The sequence below is a fragment of the Rhinoraja longicauda genome, chromosome 9 (genome assembly GCF_053455715.1).
Source record: "Rhinoraja longicauda isolate Sanriku21f chromosome 9, sRhiLon1.1, whole genome shotgun sequence".
In the NCBI taxonomy this organism is placed as follows: Eukaryota; Metazoa; Chordata; class Chondrichthyes; order Rajiformes; family Arhynchobatidae; genus Rhinoraja; species Rhinoraja longicauda.
Window position 1 is genome coordinate 15167818 of NC_135961.1, and position 19113 is coordinate 15186930.

The 19113-nt window shown below is 40.0% G+C and overlaps 1 protein-coding gene across 6 annotated transcripts in view; it reads right to left on the reverse strand.

The window, feature by feature from the left end:
* LOC144596489 (proteasome activator complex subunit 4-like) overlaps positions 1 to 19113 on the reverse strand; it is a 126877-nt gene that overhangs the window by 42485 nt on the left and 65279 nt on the right. For all 6 annotated transcript variants that reach the window (XM_078404829.1, XM_078404828.1, XM_078404826.1 and 3 more), the window contains 11 exons: positions 18606 to 18821; positions 18264 to 18421; positions 17251 to 17346; positions 15185 to 15240; positions 12840 to 12896; positions 12115 to 12170; positions 11173 to 11271; positions 9012 to 9074; positions 8735 to 8830; positions 2837 to 2968; positions 1089 to 1298 (listed from right to left, as the gene is read on the reverse strand). In XM_078404829.1, the coding sequence (XP_078260955.1) occupies positions 1089 to 1298; positions 2837 to 2968; positions 8735 to 8830; positions 9012 to 9074; positions 11173 to 11271; positions 12115 to 12170; positions 12840 to 12896; positions 15185 to 15240; positions 17251 to 17346; positions 18264 to 18421; positions 18606 to 18821 (1239 nt within the window). The remainder of the gene's footprint in view (positions 1 to 1088; positions 1299 to 2836; positions 2969 to 8734; positions 8831 to 9011; positions 9075 to 11172; positions 11272 to 12114; positions 12171 to 12839; positions 12897 to 15184; positions 15241 to 17250; positions 17347 to 18263; positions 18422 to 18605; positions 18822 to 19113) is intronic.

Here is a 19113-nt window from a genome sequence, read left to right on the forward strand (position 1 = left end):
GGAGGGGAGGGAGGAGGGGGTGGGGAGTGGGGGGGGGGGGGGAGGGAGGGAGGGAGGGAGGGAGGGAGGGAGGGAGGGAGGGAGGGAGGGAGGGAGGGAGGGAGGGAGGGAGGGAGGGAGGGAGGGAGGGAGGGAGGGAGGGAGGGAGGGAGGGAGGGAGGGAGGGAGGGAGGGAGGGAGGGAGGGAGGGAGGGAGGGAGGGAGGGAGGGAGGGAGGGGAGGGAGGGAGGGGAGGGAGGGAGGGAGGGAGGGGAGGGTGCTGCACCAATGCAGGAGGTTTGGGCCCAATGGGTCCACTTGGTCTAGTCCAATATATAAACAGAGCTGTAAATACAGATTTATTCATGTTTGTGCTGTTTTTAGTTATTAGACAATATCCTGGAACACCTTTACACATTCTGCACTTTTTAAGCACGTATAAACCACATTTCAAAAACCGACAAAACATCAGATCAAATATACACACACCAGTATCTGAATTTAAAAGAGCCATTTTCCCTTCTCCTTGCCCCACCTGACTTGACAGAAGGTCACGTGGAATTCCAGGTACAGATCAGCATTCAGTTGCTTCCCTGCCACATTCTTTACTACTGACTGATACTTGCAAATAAATGTTTTAATGGAAATCCAATGGCTGCTACAGGTCAGAGGTCTTCAGCTATAGTAAAGCTGTCATCGAAATAAAAAGCAGTCACGAGACCAAAGTCCAGCGAAGATATATTTTACTTTTGTGGGAATAATACATCATTTTCCAGGTTTCAGCTTTATAATGCTGATTTTCTGATCTGTAAATCTGACGGATGCTGAGCATGGTCTCATTCCTTCCTGGAAGTGCTCCAGATAGTCAGCTGCCTTGTGTTGGTTCTTGAGAGAAATTGCCTTGAGAGAAATTCTGATTGCCTATTTGCATGGTTGCACTACGTAAAGAAGACCTGTTCCTATCAACCCACCGCAAGTATTTCCCAAGAAATCAAATGGCAAACATTTGTCTTCACATTCAAATGTTGAGCAATTCTCAAATTTGAAGGAGACGAAAACTGCCCTGTAACATTTTATGTGCACAACTCAAGTAATTACAAATTACTTACTTCAAAATCTAGGCCAATGGTTTCATACTGCCTGTGGATTTTCTCTGCAAGGTCATCAAATAGTCGAACAATGGAAGGTTTCTCCAAAAATATTGCGTTGCTGAGTCCTGAAGAGACTATAGCTGGCCATGTTGCAATAATGCAGTCCCAGTCATGGAGATTGGCCAAACAGACTCCATTGTGGTTCCCAAGAAGACAGTACAGAGCACCCTAGTTTAAAAAAAACCAGTCACAAATGCAAAAGCATAAACTGAAAACACGGGAAAAATAATTTATTACAAAGTATCTGAAAATTGGAACAAGTAACAAATATTTCATGATTTCAAATAATGGTACAGGCAGTGTGGACTGGTAGCTAGACTTATTTACCTTAGAGACGGAGGGATTGCTGTGTGTGTTCTGTTTTACAGCACACGGCTCATGCCTGCCTCACCTGACTGTGCCATTCAATCCGAGGGCTTCTCGCTGCAACGGATAGATTGTCGATGCCCTTGGGTAAGATTAAGGGAGGGTCTGCTTCCTAGTTAGCTCCACATGTTGCTCGGACATGGCAATCCTGCCATCTCCTGCTCCCTAGAACTGGAATATCGTTCATACTACATGCCTCGGGAATTTACTTTGACTATCCAGAATAGTCTATATCTCACCTCAGGCCGATGCAAAGCTTGCACTTGAGGAACAACACACTGTCACCAATAGTCTTGAAACAATGTACCCCAAGACCTTGTTCATAATAATCAGGGACTTCAATCAGGCCAACCTCATAAGCATGCTGCCAAAATACTATCAGCACATCTCCTTCACAACCGGAGGCCCAAACACCATTGACCACCGCAATCATACTCCATGAAAGCACATTTCAACTTGAAGATTATAGGCATTTTAAATAGGCTGTTTATCTCAAAACAAAATGTTCCTTCGATATAAATTATCTTAAGACCAGGCCAATCTCAGAATCCATCTCTAGAGTTTTGAAAGGATTAAAATTGGCGCAGCAGAGTTCAAAGTCGGTCAGGAGTGATTTCCAGCTCAAAATAACAAAACTCTCAACTGGTCAATGAAAGAAAAAAAAAGTCTGTTTGAAGTGATGACAGCCACAAACAGCTCAGTCTAAATTTAAATTAATTCCTCAAACAAAAAAATAGCTGAGCCCAATCCGAACACAGAAGCATTGAATTTTCTAAACAGCAGACAAAATAACCATGTATAGGACAAGATTCTGCTTGCCCGACAGATTATTCACCTACCCCCACTTTCCTTTGGACTTGCTCGTGTGAATAAAGCTATAGATTTATACACTGATCAAGATATAGCAGGTATAAAATTACATCGCCATCATAAATTTTGCAAACTCTGAATCAAGCTATGTGTATGGACTATAAAGAAAAAAAGTAAATTGCAAAGATTATGCTAACAAAGATCAACACTTGGGTGCTGATTAGATAAACCAACCTATTGGTCTTCTCCGTAGAGAAACATTAACAGTTGAGTCTTTAAATATATATTACAATTTAACATTCTGAAGATTTCAAACACAGAAAATAAATGAGTTAAGCCCTCACACAAGACTTTCCAATGTAATGAAGCTCTCCAACACTTTGCTTGAATAAGAGAAAACATGCTAAAGATATATAACAATCACAAAAAGCTTAGATAGTTTCATGAGATTCTTGTTAATGGAAAGACAATTTCATGTAACTAGATCACTATATAGTCTAAGATTATTTAACTCTTCATCAAGTACTTACTTTCATTTGTTGCTGGCTTGTATCCTGTTTGCCAGAATGCAAGTACTCCAGCACCAGTGGAATAAGATCTCGACAGCAAAAATTGTAAGTCCCCAAGGCTGTGAAGAAAACATGTTGGGCTTTACTTCGCACCTGAAAATACATACATCATTATGAGCAAAAGAAAAAATTGCTTCTATCAAAACATTAAATATCAATATAGAAAACATAGTACTCCAAATGTGGTCCTATTAAATCTCAATACAACTTCAGCAAGACTTTCTAGCTCTTATACGCTAATTCTTCTGCAATAAAGACCAACGAACCGCTTGACTTCTCAAATGCTTCCAATGCCTAAATATTAACTTTTTGCACTTTGTGTACAAGCATTTGCAAATTTTCACCAACCAACATCACCCATCCTTGGCATTAAATGGCAACACCATTGAAATGCAGGCGAGATTATCACTGACCAATGACTCAATCAAACCAGTCATACGAATACTGTGTAGGAAGGAACTGCAGATTTGTTTACACCGAAGATAAAACACATAATGTTGGAGTAACTTCGCGGGTCAGGCAGCATATCTGGAGAAAAGGAATAGGTGAAGTTTTGAGCCGAGACCCATCCTCAGCAGTGTGGTTACGACAGAGGTTGAATATTATGTGGCAGATGAAACACCATTTGAAACCCCCAAATCGTTCACCATTTACAAGGCGCACAAGGCAGCAAAACAAAAAAATACTCTTCACTAACTTGAAAGTTGATTTCAATTTCAACTTTCAAAGAACCTTAACTCCATTCAGACAAGGCAATTCACTTGATTAGCAGCCCACCTGCAATTCTAAAGATTGATTCGTTCCATCACTGGCACACCATGGCTCTAATGTGTGTAGTCCACAGAACACACTACGGTCACTCACCTAGACTACACCGACAGTACCTCACAAACTCATTTCCACTAAAGGTAAGGAAGATAATAGCGCAGTCAAAAGGGAACCTATATTCAAATTTCATCAAACTAAATAACCACTCATTTTCCAAACCACATACTCCATCTCAAATCATCCTATCCACTCATTGAACATATTGGTTTCTCTGTAGAGCTTCTCTGGATCCTCCTTACTCTTCAATACCCAATGAGCTTTGGCACATTTAAAAAAACTTGATAACCTTCATTCTCTCTGTTTACATAAATCACCAATATAAATTGCAATAGCCAAGGGTCCAGTATGGACCTCTGCAATTCCCTGTATCCGCCAATTTGAAAAAGACCCACTTATTTTGTTTTTTTTGTCCTTCAATACAGTACATCCACCATCCAGGCCACAACCTTACCCTCAGGGTAGCAGCTTTGTCTGTAGCAGTTTTTGTATGGTAGCTTCTCTAAGGAAAATTAAACATACTACAACCACAAATCCCCACCTATTTAACCTGCTAGTTGAAACTACAAATACTCAAACAACAGAATTGTCAAAGAGAACTTCCCTGTATTGAAACAATAGTGAGCCTGACTAATCCAATTACTGTATTTTTTAAGTGCCGTGTTACCACACCCACAATGACAAACTCTCACTCTTTCCCAATAACTGATGTCTGGTTAACTACTTATGGTTACTCCAACATTCCTTTCTTACGTGGCAGTTTTATTATACTACTAGACCAAGTGGACCGGTTGGGCCCAAACCTCTCCTGCATTGGTGCAGCACCCTATCCTCCCGCCCCTCCCCCTTCCTCCTCCCTCCCTCTCCCTCCCTCCTCCCCTCCCCATCCCCCTCAACCCCCCTTATCCTCCTTCCTCCCTCCCTCCCTTCCTAGGAGATAGATTTAAACTTTAAAATGTGAATAACTTTAAAAATATAACACCGATTTCAAGGAAACTTCTTCTATTAGCACCAAAGGGACAACGGTGAGTAAGGTGGGCCTAAAATTGTTGCGCTATCGTGTACCGTTTTGGCTGCAGTTCAGGAACAAACAAACAAAAGTTTTTGTATATAGATTTTTCCATTATCACACAACCAAGGAATTTTTAGAAAATGGCCATTGATGCATTCAATACATCTGCAGCTGTCCCTCTTTTAGATGTAGATCTATGCTAGCGTAATTTTTGGTATTCTGTCTCCTCGATTTATTTCGTACTTTATTGACATTAATTACTTTTAAGGTCTAATTCAATATAGGCTAGGTACCCCATTATATCAGAGACATATCCATCTTTTTCTGTGAAAACAGATACAAATTTACTCAACTATTTCCTCATTCCCATTAAAATTTCTTCTACTGCCCTCCAAAGAACCAGCATATAATTTTGCTACCTCTTTTATTGTTTGCTGGAAGATATGTTTCTTGTCAGGTAAAACTCATATTTATTATCTCCCTAATTATCAATGTTTTGGCCATTCTTTGCTTGTTTCTAAAACTACTTCAGTTCTTTTTCCAGTAACATAAGGAATCTCTTCCTTGAATACAACACTGTCCTTAATTTCCTCTTTTCCATTGGACTTTTTTCTCTGAATGGAATGTGTCAAGTGTTAAGGTTAGTATTAAATGTTTGCCATAAAACTAAATCACTGCAAAACAACTGGCCTTAAGATCAGTTCTTATTTATGAACATAAATATGTCAGTCTGAAATTACAATTCTACAGTAATGTAATATCTTTTCCATAGAATTGGCTGATCCCCAATATAAATATTAACTTTATCTCAAAGGCCTCTTTTTCGGGCTTCATAAAAGAATGCTGCAGGAATCACTAAATGTTTTTTATGAGATAATTTGAGAGCCAGCTTTTTATTATCCTTCTAAATAATTTGTTTTCTTAGTTGCAGCTGGACACTGAAATTTAAAAAATATTTTTTTTAAGTTTAAAAAATAATAATTCTCTTTTAATCTAACATTTTCTCTTTTTCTGGAAAGAGACTAAAATTCTACGGGTTTCGTCCACAAATTGTAGTACGTGAACTAACACCATGTTATACCAATAATAGACAATTAAATACAACTTCACTGCAAAGATGAAGATATTTGAAAGATACTAGTGATGGAATGATTTTAAAATAATTCTGAACTGGAAGATGGTTACATAACAGTATAACAGTATAACAGAGCTTTATTTGTCATTCGGTACCGAAGTACCGAACGAAACTACATAGCAGTCATAGAAAAAAAGAACACAAGACCTATAGGTATGTAGGTTAATTGGCTGGGTAAATGTAAAAAATGTCCCTAGTGGGTGTAGGATAGTGTTAATGTACGGGGATCGCTGGGCGGCACGGACTTGGTGGGCCGAAAAGGCCTGTTTCCGGCTGTATATATATGATATGATATGATGATATGATAAGACACATAGCCCCAACACAAACGTCCATCACAGTGACTCCAAACACCCCCTCACTGTGATGGAGGCAACAAAACTTCCACTCTCTTCCCCACGCCCACGGACAGACAGCTCGTCCCCGACCGACCCGCACAGTCCCCGCAAGGGGATGGAAGTCCCCCCGGCCGAATCGCACCGGGCGCTGAAACGTCTCGCGGCCGAGCCGGGCGATGAAAGGCCCCGCGACCAAGCCTTGCGCAGCTAAGTCCCGTGGTCGAGCCGCACCAGCGATGTAAAGTCCCGCAGCCGAGCCGCACCGGGCGATGTTAAGTCCCGCAGCCGAGCCGCACCGGGCGATGTAAAGTCCCGTGGTCGAGCCGCACCAGCGATGTAAAGTCCCGCAGCCGAGCCGCACCGGGCGATGTTAAGTCCCGCAGCCGAGCCGCACTGGGCGATGTTAAGTCCCGCAGCCGAGCCGCACCAGCGATGAAAAGTCCCGTGGTCGAGCCGCACCAGCGATGAAAAGTCCCGCAGCCGAGCCGCACCAGCGATGAAAAGTCCCGTGGTCGAGCCGCACCAGCGATGTAAAGTCCCGCAGCCGAGCCGCACCGGGCGATGTTAAGTCCCGCGGCCGAGCTGCACCGGGCACTGTTAAGTCCAGCGGCCAAGCCGCACCGGGTGATGTAAAGTCCAGCGGCCGAGCCGCACCGGGCGATGTTAGGCCCCGCAGCCGAGCCGCACCCCGCGCCGTGAGGAAGAGAAAAGTTTCCCCCCACCCCCCCGCCACCCCCCACCCACACCACCACCCCCCACACATACACAACCAAAAAAACCCAAAAAAAAACAACAACAAAAAAATATATACAAAAACCATCCCAACACCGACACACAACAAAAAAAAAAGGAAAAAAGACGAACAGACTGCTAGCGAGCCGCAGCCGTTAGGCGCCGCCACTTCCGCTGCTTTTGATGACTATCAATTACATATGTTAATAATTATATATTTGGGAATATTTGGGAATACTAGAACTTGCTACTAATAGTTAGTTGTGAGGCACAGTATAACAAACCACAACAAAGTCTATTGGAAGAACATCCTCAGACAACATACACATATTTGCTGGTAAAAGAATATCAAAACACATAAATGCCACTTCAGCATTCCCGTCAGCTGGAAAATCATAAAGGGAGTCACATTCAAGTATGGCTTTCAGCAAAAAAAATTCAGATAAAAATAACTGGATCCAGACATTTACATGTAGTTCCACTCCTATTTGAAGTCATGCATTCTTATTTTACTCGAATATTACTTACAATTTTACATTATTAATGGTTAACAAACTTAACAAACAGATTAATACAATAGTTGGATGAAAACAGTTTCTTAAAAGTCAATCCGAGGATTGGAAGAAGCAAAATTGAGTGGCTAAACAGGTTTTACATGCAGGGAGGGGTTATTACATAATGACAAATTTGCACAACAATTTAGATTTGTACAAATGTTTGTAACATTGTAACATATTTCAAAATGCAGCATATAAAGTGATCAAGATCTTGGTCCAAAAGGTAAAGAAGGCTGGCGATGTAGAAATGTGGTATTTTATCAAGTTTTCCCCATGTAATATTCGCATTTAATAGACAATAGACAATAGGTGCAGGAGTAGGCCATTCGGCCCTTCGAGCCAGCACTGCCATTCAATGTGATCATGGCTGATCATTCTCAATCAGTACCCCGTTCCTGCTTTCTCCCCATACCCCCTGACTCCGCTATCCTTAAGAGCTCTATCTAGCTCTCTCTTGAATGTATTCAGAGAATTGGCCTCCACTGCCCTCTGAGGCAGGGAATTCCACAGATTCACAACTCTCTGACTAAAAAAGTTTTTCCTCATCTCTGTTCTAAATGGCCTACCCCTTATTCTTAAACTGTGGCCCCTGGTTCTGGACTCCCCCAACATTGGGAACATGTTTCCTGCCTCTAACATGTCCAACCACTTAATAATCTTATACGTTGCGATAAGATCCCCTCTCATCCTTCTAAATTCCAGTGTATACAAACCTAGTCTTTCAACATATGACAGTCCCGCTATTCCGGGAATTAACCTAGTAAACCTACGCTGCACGCCCTCAATAGCAAATGAAGGAACTTGAAAAAGCCGTAGTACGAATGAGGACAAATTAGGAATTAGAATTATATCGTAAGTAACAATGAGTATGTGAATAAAGAGTTATGTAAACTCTAATAAAGAAGCTGAAGAAGGGTCTCGACCTGAAACGTCACCCATTCCTTCTCTCCTGAGATGCTGCCCGACCCACTGAGTTACTCCAGCATTTTGTGATCCCCAAGAGTTATGTAAACATCATTTGGGGAAATGGAAAGATAATCATAAAATAATCAAAGGCCAAGAGCAAATTTCTTCATGGAATAGATATTTACACTCTGTAACAAATGTTTGCTGAAACTGTTGCACAGGGTATTATAAAAGGAATTTGGTTAGTGGCTTGAAAAAGGTCATAGTAATGAACATGCACACAAAAAAAGCAAAATGATTAGATGTGCCAAATAGCTGATTGTTCTAAAAGACAAGAGTTTTAAAAAAAGTCACCTGACTGTATGTACTCGTCGACAATAGCAGGAGATCTCGCATCAGATCACGGTGAATTGTTTTGTATTCACAGCCTTGAATTGTCAACGTTCGTAGCTGTACACAAAACAATTGGAACAATGAGAAATTGGTGTCATACATAACATTCAAAGACTTTAAATTCTCACAAATGTTCCTCCATTAAAATTTAGTCAATATTTTAAGTACAAATGGTATTCAGAAACACTAATTCAATCCAGTGCGCTAAAGATCAGGCTTAGTAATCAAGCAATCCTACCTCATGCTGTAGCATAACTCGATCTATTAGCAGTGCTCGGATATGTTGTTTCTTCCCATAGAGCTATACATTAATGAGAATAACAATATTTTAGAAACACACAATATTGCAAAATATACTTATTTGCATCAAATAAGATTATGTATGGAATTAACTGAGGTAGTGGAAATGGCAATGACTTATTTCTGGGAATGATTACAAGCTGGACAGATGTATAAAGATAAACCAAGAAGCCTTACCCAAGGCTCTGATTCTGATCTACCACAATGATCAAAATTCAAAACATAAGTTGATCACTGAGAGAATACATAAACTGGTAAACCCAAATTTGATGAAGCTGCTGAACAATTAAATACCCAGACCAAATGAGTAGTTTGAAGGCTAATTAAATTCAATAGATATGGTTGCAAATTTAAAAATATTATTAGAAAAACATGGAGCCATGCTTCGAAATTGAACAGTGATGGACGAATTACAAAATAGGCTGAAGCGACTGAAAGTAAACTCAAGTGTTGACTGTTTACTGTCATTGCAGTATAACAGTTAATAAATCAAATTAAATGACATCAGATTACAAGTCTATCATGCACAAGCTGTATTGACAGCACTCTTCAGACGAGGCAATGCACTCATCAAGGCACAAAGAAAGTGGGCTATCCAAGAACTAGTAGACAGATGAATCTTAATCCCAAATATAAGAGGATTTCCCTTTGAAGACATGCAGGATTTATACAACCCTTTCAACCCTAGTAGAATACCAAAGGGGCTTACCCAGACGAAAATGAAAAATGGAACACATGTGAAGGGAAACAATTACAAAGAGTGTGATGGAAAAAAAATTGTTAAAAAAAAATGGAACAGTGGAACTTAATGATGCAATTCCAAAGAGAAGGATCAAGTTGATCTGTAAAGTTTCTCCTTTTATTGGATGCCCCTGTGGCAGAAAACCCTCTCTATGTACATAGTCTGCTAATTCCTATCAAAATCCCACTTTAAACTTCCGGGGAATGCCAGCCTTATTTATACCACTCATACCACTGTACCTTTTTCAATGCTGCAAGTCCAATCGTGCTGGAGGTCCAGCTGGCAGTCATCCCACAAACAGCATGGTCCACAAGTGATAACTAGAAGGCAGGTCTGAAGGAAAAAGCTCCCAGACCTCTGTGGACTTTAATGTGGAAAATCCAGAGAGAAGGACCAAGATTTACCCATTACATTTTGTCTTCTATTGGATACACATTGCAACTGGATAGAAATCCTCCATGGAATATTAAGCTAAAAATTCCACCTTGAAATCTCTCTTTCAAATTTTCATCTTTAGAGCCCTAATTATGTTCAGCAGATCTATTGATATGCCTATTCTCCAGTTATTAAAAAAAACCCTACATTCATCTTCTTGTTACTTTTTGTACTGGAGCACTACATCTTAGTAATAATTGGGTTCCTAACACTATTAGTCATATACAATTTGTGTCCCTTCCCCTTGTTTCTGCTGCAAAAGTCTTACCTGCTTTTGCATCTTTGCAATAATTGTACTTAAATTCCATGAAATTCCATGAATTCCTTAAATTAAATGCCCACCTAAATGGACTCATTTTGAGTTCATCTCGGTATCCGCATGAACTGTCCATAAAGATTTTATTGCCCCTCGCAATAGTTGTGTAATTAGAAACTGCAGTTCAGTTTGTGAGACATGACCTGCTCTTTAAAATCACTTCAGTTGGAGGATACATGATAAGGCCAAAGAATACGAATGTGAAACTAGGAGGAAATCATAGAGTGAAGGAGAAATGGAAATTTAAAACTAGATTAAGGAAACTCAATTGGTAGGCCACAGGAAATATTTTACAGGATGAATTTTTGAGAAATTGTGTATTTAGCAACAAAGTAGCACTTCAGTGTGAGGATAGTAAATATATATAAACCATTCCACTATCTTGTAGCTTTCTTCAAGTGTTAACTTACATGTTGAGATTAAAATATAATTGCACCAATGCAAATTACATAGATGGCCATAGTGTTACAAGCACACAACCTCCATCAACAGTAATGGGATAGATACAGAGGACTTTATTCAACAAAATCTTGTTCCCTCAACCTTGGATAATAGTGGAACTTTTGTATTTGTTTTCAAAGAAAGAGCTATCAATGTCATCCTCACCCTATTCTCCATGGACTTTTTCACAAGGTTAAAGCTCTTCCATCTGGAGTCAAACTCATGCTTGTAAGAGCCACGGAACTGCAGCAAGTCTCCCATAATCTGAAAACAATATAACAATATTTATTTGACAGCAGAAAAATGCAGCAACTTTCTTGCCTCCTACTGGAGTGTGGGGATAATAAATATGTAAAAGCCATCTCATTATCTTGTAGCATTCTTCAAGTGTTAACTTACATGTGAGATTAAAAAATAATTGCACCTATGCAAATTACACAGGCATCCATAGAATTGCAAGCACACAATCTCCATCAACGTTAATGGGTATAAACATTTTGGGGGATAAACCATCTGCAAAAATTGGCAATACTAAAGCCATTTGGAATGTCCAATTGAGTAAGAAAGTGCATCAAATAACTGAATTGATATCTATATACTAAAACTGTCATTTGTTTATTCCTGAACTACAGCCAAAACGGTATACGATAGCGCAATAATTTTAGGCCCACCTTACTCACCGTCGTCTCTTCGGTGCTAATGGAAGAAGTTTAATTGAAATCGGTGTTATATTTTTTAAGTTATTCACGTTTTAAAGTTTAAATCTATCTCCTAGGGAGGAAGGGGGAGGGAAGGAGTGGGAGAGAAGGGAGGATAAGGGGGGTTGAGGTGGATGGTGGGGGAGGGGGGAGAGGGGAGAGAGGGGGGAGGAGGGAGGGGAGGAGGGGGGAGGAAGGGGGGATGAGAGGGAGGGGAGAGGGGAGGGGGGACAGGGGAGGAGAGGGTGCTGCACCAATGCAGGAGAGGTTTGGGCCCAACAGGTCCACTTAGTCTAGTAACCAGATATAAACCTAGTTTCCCATGAATATTGTTCAATCACTGGGCAATGCACTTAACAGAGCATCATGCTAACAAAATGTATCTTTTTTAATTGACTTTCAGTCTCACCTTAATAATTATGAATAAGGATTTTGTGTCATCTTCAGAATGATCCAACATGTGATCTGAAAAAGTGAAAAATAAGTTCCAAATATTGTTTCCAGAGCTTTATGCTTTTATTAAGCTTTATGCTGTTGTTAAGCAAGGGAAAAAAGATGAATGCAGGTGCCTCGGGATTTACGCGGGAGTTATGTGCTTGAAAAACAGCACGCAATTTAAAAACATGTAAATTAAACATATACGTGACTACACTGTCAGCAGTAAATTTGAGTGCATTATTTTAAAAATACCAGCGCATAAATCAAGCTTTGGTATTAAAGGAACCAATACATTATTTCAAAAACATGCGTAAAACCTGAGGTGCCTTTACTTCATTCTGACCACTTTAGTTACTCTTAGACTCTGAGAAGCAATAATGCCTCTGAGATCAAGGAAAATAGAAACATATACAAGTATCTCCAGCCAAAAACATGAAATGGATAATTTCCACCATGTTAAATGTTAACTGAACTAAAATGGCTGAATATTGACATGGCATTAAAAACAAGCTGCAAATACAAGTTATAATGAATGAGATGAACACAAATAAGAGTTCAATTGCAATGCTGAAGGTCCATACAGGTTCCCCCTAGCCAGACTATTCCTGTGATAATAATCCCCATCTAACAATCATATATACAGCAGATTTTCAAAATGCAAGACCAATTCATGTTATCATTCTTTTTCATACATACGTAACAGTTTTCTCATGACTTGGGCAATTGCTTCCCTGTAATTTTCTCTTGTAGTATCTAAAAAAGCAGAAAATTGGAGCATAGATCGGAAATGATACCATAATTTTAATCATTAACATAAACAAACAATTGGCTACAGTTTTTGAAACTTAATAACCTGCATGCATAATGTACTTTATACTGGGCTTCAACCTCAATATAATTACAATAGGCATCTATTAAAAAAATCCTAACAAATGAGCAGAACCTAACATACTCATTTTGTGAAAGTATATGACAATGGAATTAAAATCTACTTTTATTCATTTATTCATTTGGGAAACAAGTTTTCTATGACATTCTTCCGAACGCAGTTAGTTTAACAGGAAATGGCTCTAAAATCTGTCATTATGATAACCATTAATTACTAGTGTAGGAAAATAACTGCAGATGCTGGTACAAATCGAAGGTATCACAAAATGCTGGAGTAACTCAGCAGGTCAGGCAGCATCTCCGGAGAGGAGGAATGGGTGACGTTTCGGGTCGAGACCCTTCTTCAGACTCCAGCATTTTGTGATACCATTAATTACTAATTACATTGCATAAGATAGTTAGAAATAAACACTATCTTAGTCAATAACTTAGAAAATCACTAACTTAGAAAAATTAGAAAAGATGCACAGATGTCTCTTGCATAGGGGAATCGCAGACTGGAGGACATAGGTTTAAGGTGAAGGGGAAAAGATTTAATAGGAATCTGAGGGGTAACATTTTCACACAAATGGTGGTGGGTGTATGGAACAAGCCGACTGAGAAGGTAGTTGAGGCAGGGATTATCCCAACATTTACGAAACAGATAGACAGGTACATGGATAGGACAGGTTTGAAGGGATATGGACCAAATGCAGGCAGGTGGGACTCGTGTAGCTGGGACATGTTGGCCGGTGTGGGCAAATTGGGCCAAAGGGCCTGTTTCCACACTGTATCACTCTATGACTATGACACTGTTCGTTCAATTCTGTCTTCACAAACAACCTGCATAATTAATTGAGGAACATCAATAAAATTTAAGATATTAGGGTCAATTTCTCATAGAGCAAAATTGTTTTGCAACAAAATAAACTGAAAATTCAGTTCCTTTCTTTCTTGCATTGCTTATTTGTGTTTGAAAATTTTGAAATCAAAGAACAAACATATATATATATTTATTGAACCCAAATAGAATACATTTTAAAAATTCGAAAATGGTAAAGATTGCTCAGCAAATCTGACAGCATCTGTGAAGACATGCAAAGTTTTATGTCAGTGAATTGTTCTGATGGAAGCTCATCCACATGAAACATTATCCTAGATTTTTTACCTAGCAGCAAAACTCCCTCATTTGCTACTGACCCATGCCCATCATGTGCCACTGTTGCATCCCAAAATCAATGTTGCATCAACAGCAGGACGTGCACTGTGATAGAGCCCTCCAGCTCAGAAAGGTGAAGTGGGGCAAGACTAAGCTCTGCCTATTAAAATGCTGAAGAAGAGCTTTGGCAGCAAAATAAACAAAGCCCAAGCTTAGTTGACTGCCAATGAGTGTTACATTATTAGGAACCATTTGTAAAAATCCAAAAGTATTCAAATATATTCATTCATTAATGTATTTTAACAATAAAAATATCATGTTACACAAATCAAAGGTGTTGAATACATTTAAATAAATATGCAATTCAAAGAATGTAAATTAACTAAAACTTAAGATAGACACAAAGTGCTGGAGTAACTCAGCAGGTCAGGCAGCCTCTCTGGAGAAAAAGGATGGGTGATGTTTCGGGTCGGGATCCTTCTTCAGACTCAAAATGTCACCCATCCTTTTTCTCTGGAGTTGTTGCCTGATCCGCTTGAGTTACTCCAGCACTTTGTGTCTATCTTCAGTATATACCAGCATCTGTGGTTCCTTTCTCCACACTTAACTAAAACTTAGTTTGGTCCCTTGCAGATTGTTGGGGCATGCCTCCAGATGCACATTTAAACAAATGTTTTGTCACTTCAAAATCTCTCAGGGTTATAAATGGAAATCAATACTTTAAAAGAAGCATTTTTGAGCATTAAAGAATCTGCCGAAAAATGAGAGATCAATAAATCAAAACCTAAAGCTGGCATGCCATTTTAAAGTCACATAAATAATAATACCAACAAATCATCTGCCCAAAAAAATCATAACTTTTGCACTTGCAGAATTTGGTGGCACCTATGCAGGGAAATGTTAACATCTCCACTTTGCTGCTCAACTTTTCAAGTAATTCCATCATGTTCAACTTCTACTTCAGATTCCCAACATTCACAGTACTTTATAAAGTAAAAATTATTTTACAACATACCATAATTAACACCAGTGCAAAGTTTGGTCTCCGTCAAAGATACAAGAGTTGGTGCCCTGCAAAACAATAATTACATAACCCTTAAATATTACAACGGCCAAGCAGCATCGCATTAAAACTGAGGTTAAACCTGGATCCATCCTAGGCCCCATTCTCTTCTCTCTGTACATGCTCCCCCTCAGCCAAATCATTCAAAGGCACGGCATTTCTTTCCACTACTATGCGGATGACACACAGCTTTATCTCCCCCTGAAACCCAACAACCGGTCAAATTTAATCAGCCTCATGCACTGCCTTGAGGACATAAAATGTTGGATGGCACAGAACTTCCTTCAACTACACGAGAGCAAGTCCTATTCGGCCCCCCCAATTCCATCAAAACGATAACAGGCAGCTTTGGAAGCCTATCCTCCCTAGTCAAACCGCATGTCAAAAACCTTGGCGTGATATTTGACTTAAAGTTAGATATTTGCATTAAAGCTTGACAAGCAAGTCAACGCTGTGGTAAAAGCCAGCTTCTTCCAGCTTCGTACCATAGCTAAAATCAAACCATTCCTCCAATTTGACGACATTGAAAAAAATCATTCACGCATTCATTTCCTCCCGCCTTGACTACTGCAACTCCCTATACACTGTGATCGGCCAATCATCCCTGTCCTGCCTGCAATTGGTCCAAAACGCCGCAGCGAGACTCCTGACGGGTACCCGTAAAAGGGACCACATCACCCCGATTCTGGCCTCTCTCCACTGGCTCCCAGTACGATAAGAATCAACTTCAAGCTCCTCCTATTCACATACAAAGCCCTAAACTTCGCCGCCCCCCCCACCCCCCACCCCATATTAAAAATCTTCTAAGCCACCACTCTATCTACAGGTCCCTCAGGTCGGCCGACTTGGGGCTACTGACTATCCCGCGGTCTAGGCTTAACCTCAGGGGTGACCGCGCTTTTGCAGTAGCAGCTCCTAGACTGTGGAACAGCATCCCTCTCCCCATCAGAACTGCCCCCTCCATCGACTCCTTTAAGTCCAGGCTCAAAACCTACTCCCTAGTGTTTGAGGCCCTCTGGGGGGGGGGGGGGGGGTGCTGTGAATTGTTTATGTATGTGCTGTTATGTTTGTGTGCCATTGTATGTTCGTTCTTAGTACCTGAACTGATGTACAGCACTTTGGTCAACGTGGGTTGTTTTTAAATGTGCTATACAAATAAAATTGACTTGACTTGGATATCAGTACTTCAACAGACACATTACCGACTATACACTGGGAACAATTTATAAAAGCCAATTAACCTACAAACCCGGCACGTCTTTGGAATGTGGGAGGAAATGCGGGAGCACCTGAAGAAAATCCATGAGATCACATGGAAAACGGTACAAACTCTGGTCAGACAGCGCCCGTAGTCAGGATCGAACTGCCAGCTGTACCGGCGAAAGCAATCCTGGCCAGCCGCAGCCCATCCCAGCAACAAGCCTGGCTCACCCACCACGGAATCACGAACCCGCCGAGAGAGGGAAGCCACAGAGAGGAGGACGTAGAGAGATGGCGACCGTTGCTCTACCGTTGAACATCCGGGGAGATGTTACCTTCTGCACCCTCAAGGTCGGCTGCGGGAGGCGCCCCCAGGGAACAAGAGCTGAAGAGGGCCGTGCAAGGAGAGGAACGACAGTTTGTAGACATCTGGAATGGAGCTGTTAAGCTGCAATGTGCCTTTTTGGCCAGCTGCAGCTGGGATTCTAAAATTGCGCCAAAATGCCACCTCTTGCATACAGACTCACTGGGCTGTTCTAACCAGGGGATTGAGCTGGTGATAGTCCTGTTGAGTTGTATGCAAAAAAAATAGTTCACTGTAGCTTGGTACATGTGATAATAAAGAAACTATTGAAAAAAACATTGGAAAAACCCTGGTCTCTGGTGATGTAAGGCAGCAACTCTACTATTGCACAACTGTGCCACCCAAAAGTCAAAGGTAGTAGAAACAAAATCCAAGGAAAATATGGATAGAGCTAGCATCAGGATATGTACAAACAAATATTTAACACACAATATTCAACAGAAAATGTCCTTACAAGTCACGTATGGGGTCACCTCCCAGGAAAGGCAACAGGCTCCCTGAGCCCATCAGGCAGTTCTGTACAATACATAAACTCTGGTGAATATCATCCCTGGGGAAAAAGATGGATGTAATTATATTTCTAGAAGAATTTAAAATATCTTCCTCACATTACCCGTTTAAAATATTATTTTCGAAATAATTACATTCAAGCATAAAAATACAATTTTAATTATAAATTATTCCCCTCAATTCTGAAACACTGCAACTTGAATATTAAAACACCCTAAAATACAGCCTCTGTCAGGGCAGAGGTAGATAATTCACTAGATACAACTGGGTCTTGCTATCAGTCTTGAGCTGGATGGGACTGCATTTGGCTAATTCTATTTATATCTCTCTAGTTCTATCAGTCAAAGACAAAAAAGGGACAAGAGTTTGTAGATAATATTCAAGCTCATTCAAGATTTTCTAATATATTCGTATTACTGCACACCAACAAAACCACTTTTATGCGAACATTTAAATGAAGTGTATGAAATAGTATGTGCTCAGAAATAGTCAGCCAATTGACACCAGTTTGTGTGTATTGAATTGAAATCAAAGGGTTACACCCTACATGTTTACAAGTACACTCGCACAGCTTTATCCACATGTACAACTTTATGAAGCCAACTAAAACTATTAGATCTTAATTGGAAAATCCAAACAATACCTGAGAGTTATGTCCTGATAGAAAATATTTATCCTGTACACAATTATTAAACTGTTAGGATAAGAATAATAGTTATACAGCATGGAAACAGGTCCTTTGGCCCAACTCATCCATACCGACCGAGATGCCCCATCGAACTTAGTCTCAGTTATGCGTGTTTGGCCCATATCTCTCTACCCTTTCTTATCCGTACCTGTCCAAAGTCTTTTAAGTAACAAAAAAGCCAATTAAATGAGAGTCTTTCTTTTCATACGTTTAACCATACCTCTAGTTACTCTCAAAACAATATCATTTTTATTAACATCATAACAAACCTTGGCATTTCTATTTCTCCATCAGCACATCGTTGGAGTCTGGAGAGCTCAGGTTGAAGAAAGTTATCCAACAAGTAGTAAGCAAACGTTATCTCTTTTTCAGAAGGTACATGCCACTGAATCCCTAACTTCCATAGATCTCCTGGCTTTCCCCAATCCTACAGTCATATTTTGGGTCAAGAGAGGACAGAAGAACAAAAATAGTGCATAATTTAAATAAAGCTGCATAACAATAATAATTTTCAGTTGCATTACACGTTTGATTACGAAAAATGCTTTAGTTGCTTTGCTGGAGCAAAATAAAAAGTCACATCTTATTATATTTATTAACAAACAATATACCTTAATGGGAAAGTATTCTGTGAATGGTTTATCAAAACCACCTGGGACACTGCAGTACTCTGTTGGATAGATTAATGTTGTTGACCGAAGGAGATGATGTAATAAATTTCCAGCCAGAGTATATCCTTGCTTACACTTCAAGTGCAGTGTCCGTTGCAGAATGCTTACAACTTGATCCTTGTACAGCAGCAGCTTATCACCATCTACACGTGTGACCTACAAAAATAAATTTAAGTGTTGCATTAAACTTTGCTGACTTTGAATTACTACCTGTAGCATCTTTCAAACACCATTTGTTGCAACTGAAATCCATTCAGCTAAATTTATGCTATGGAAATAAATGCTTCTTTCCATTTTGTTTAAGCAGATATCAAACCTTGACGTGATCTTGGCACAATAAAACATCTGACGAACATATGAAGAGATATTTTTCACAATCAAAAACTGAAAATGAGTTACACAGAAGAATGCACTGAAAAAGTCATTTTGCATCTATTGACACCACTGA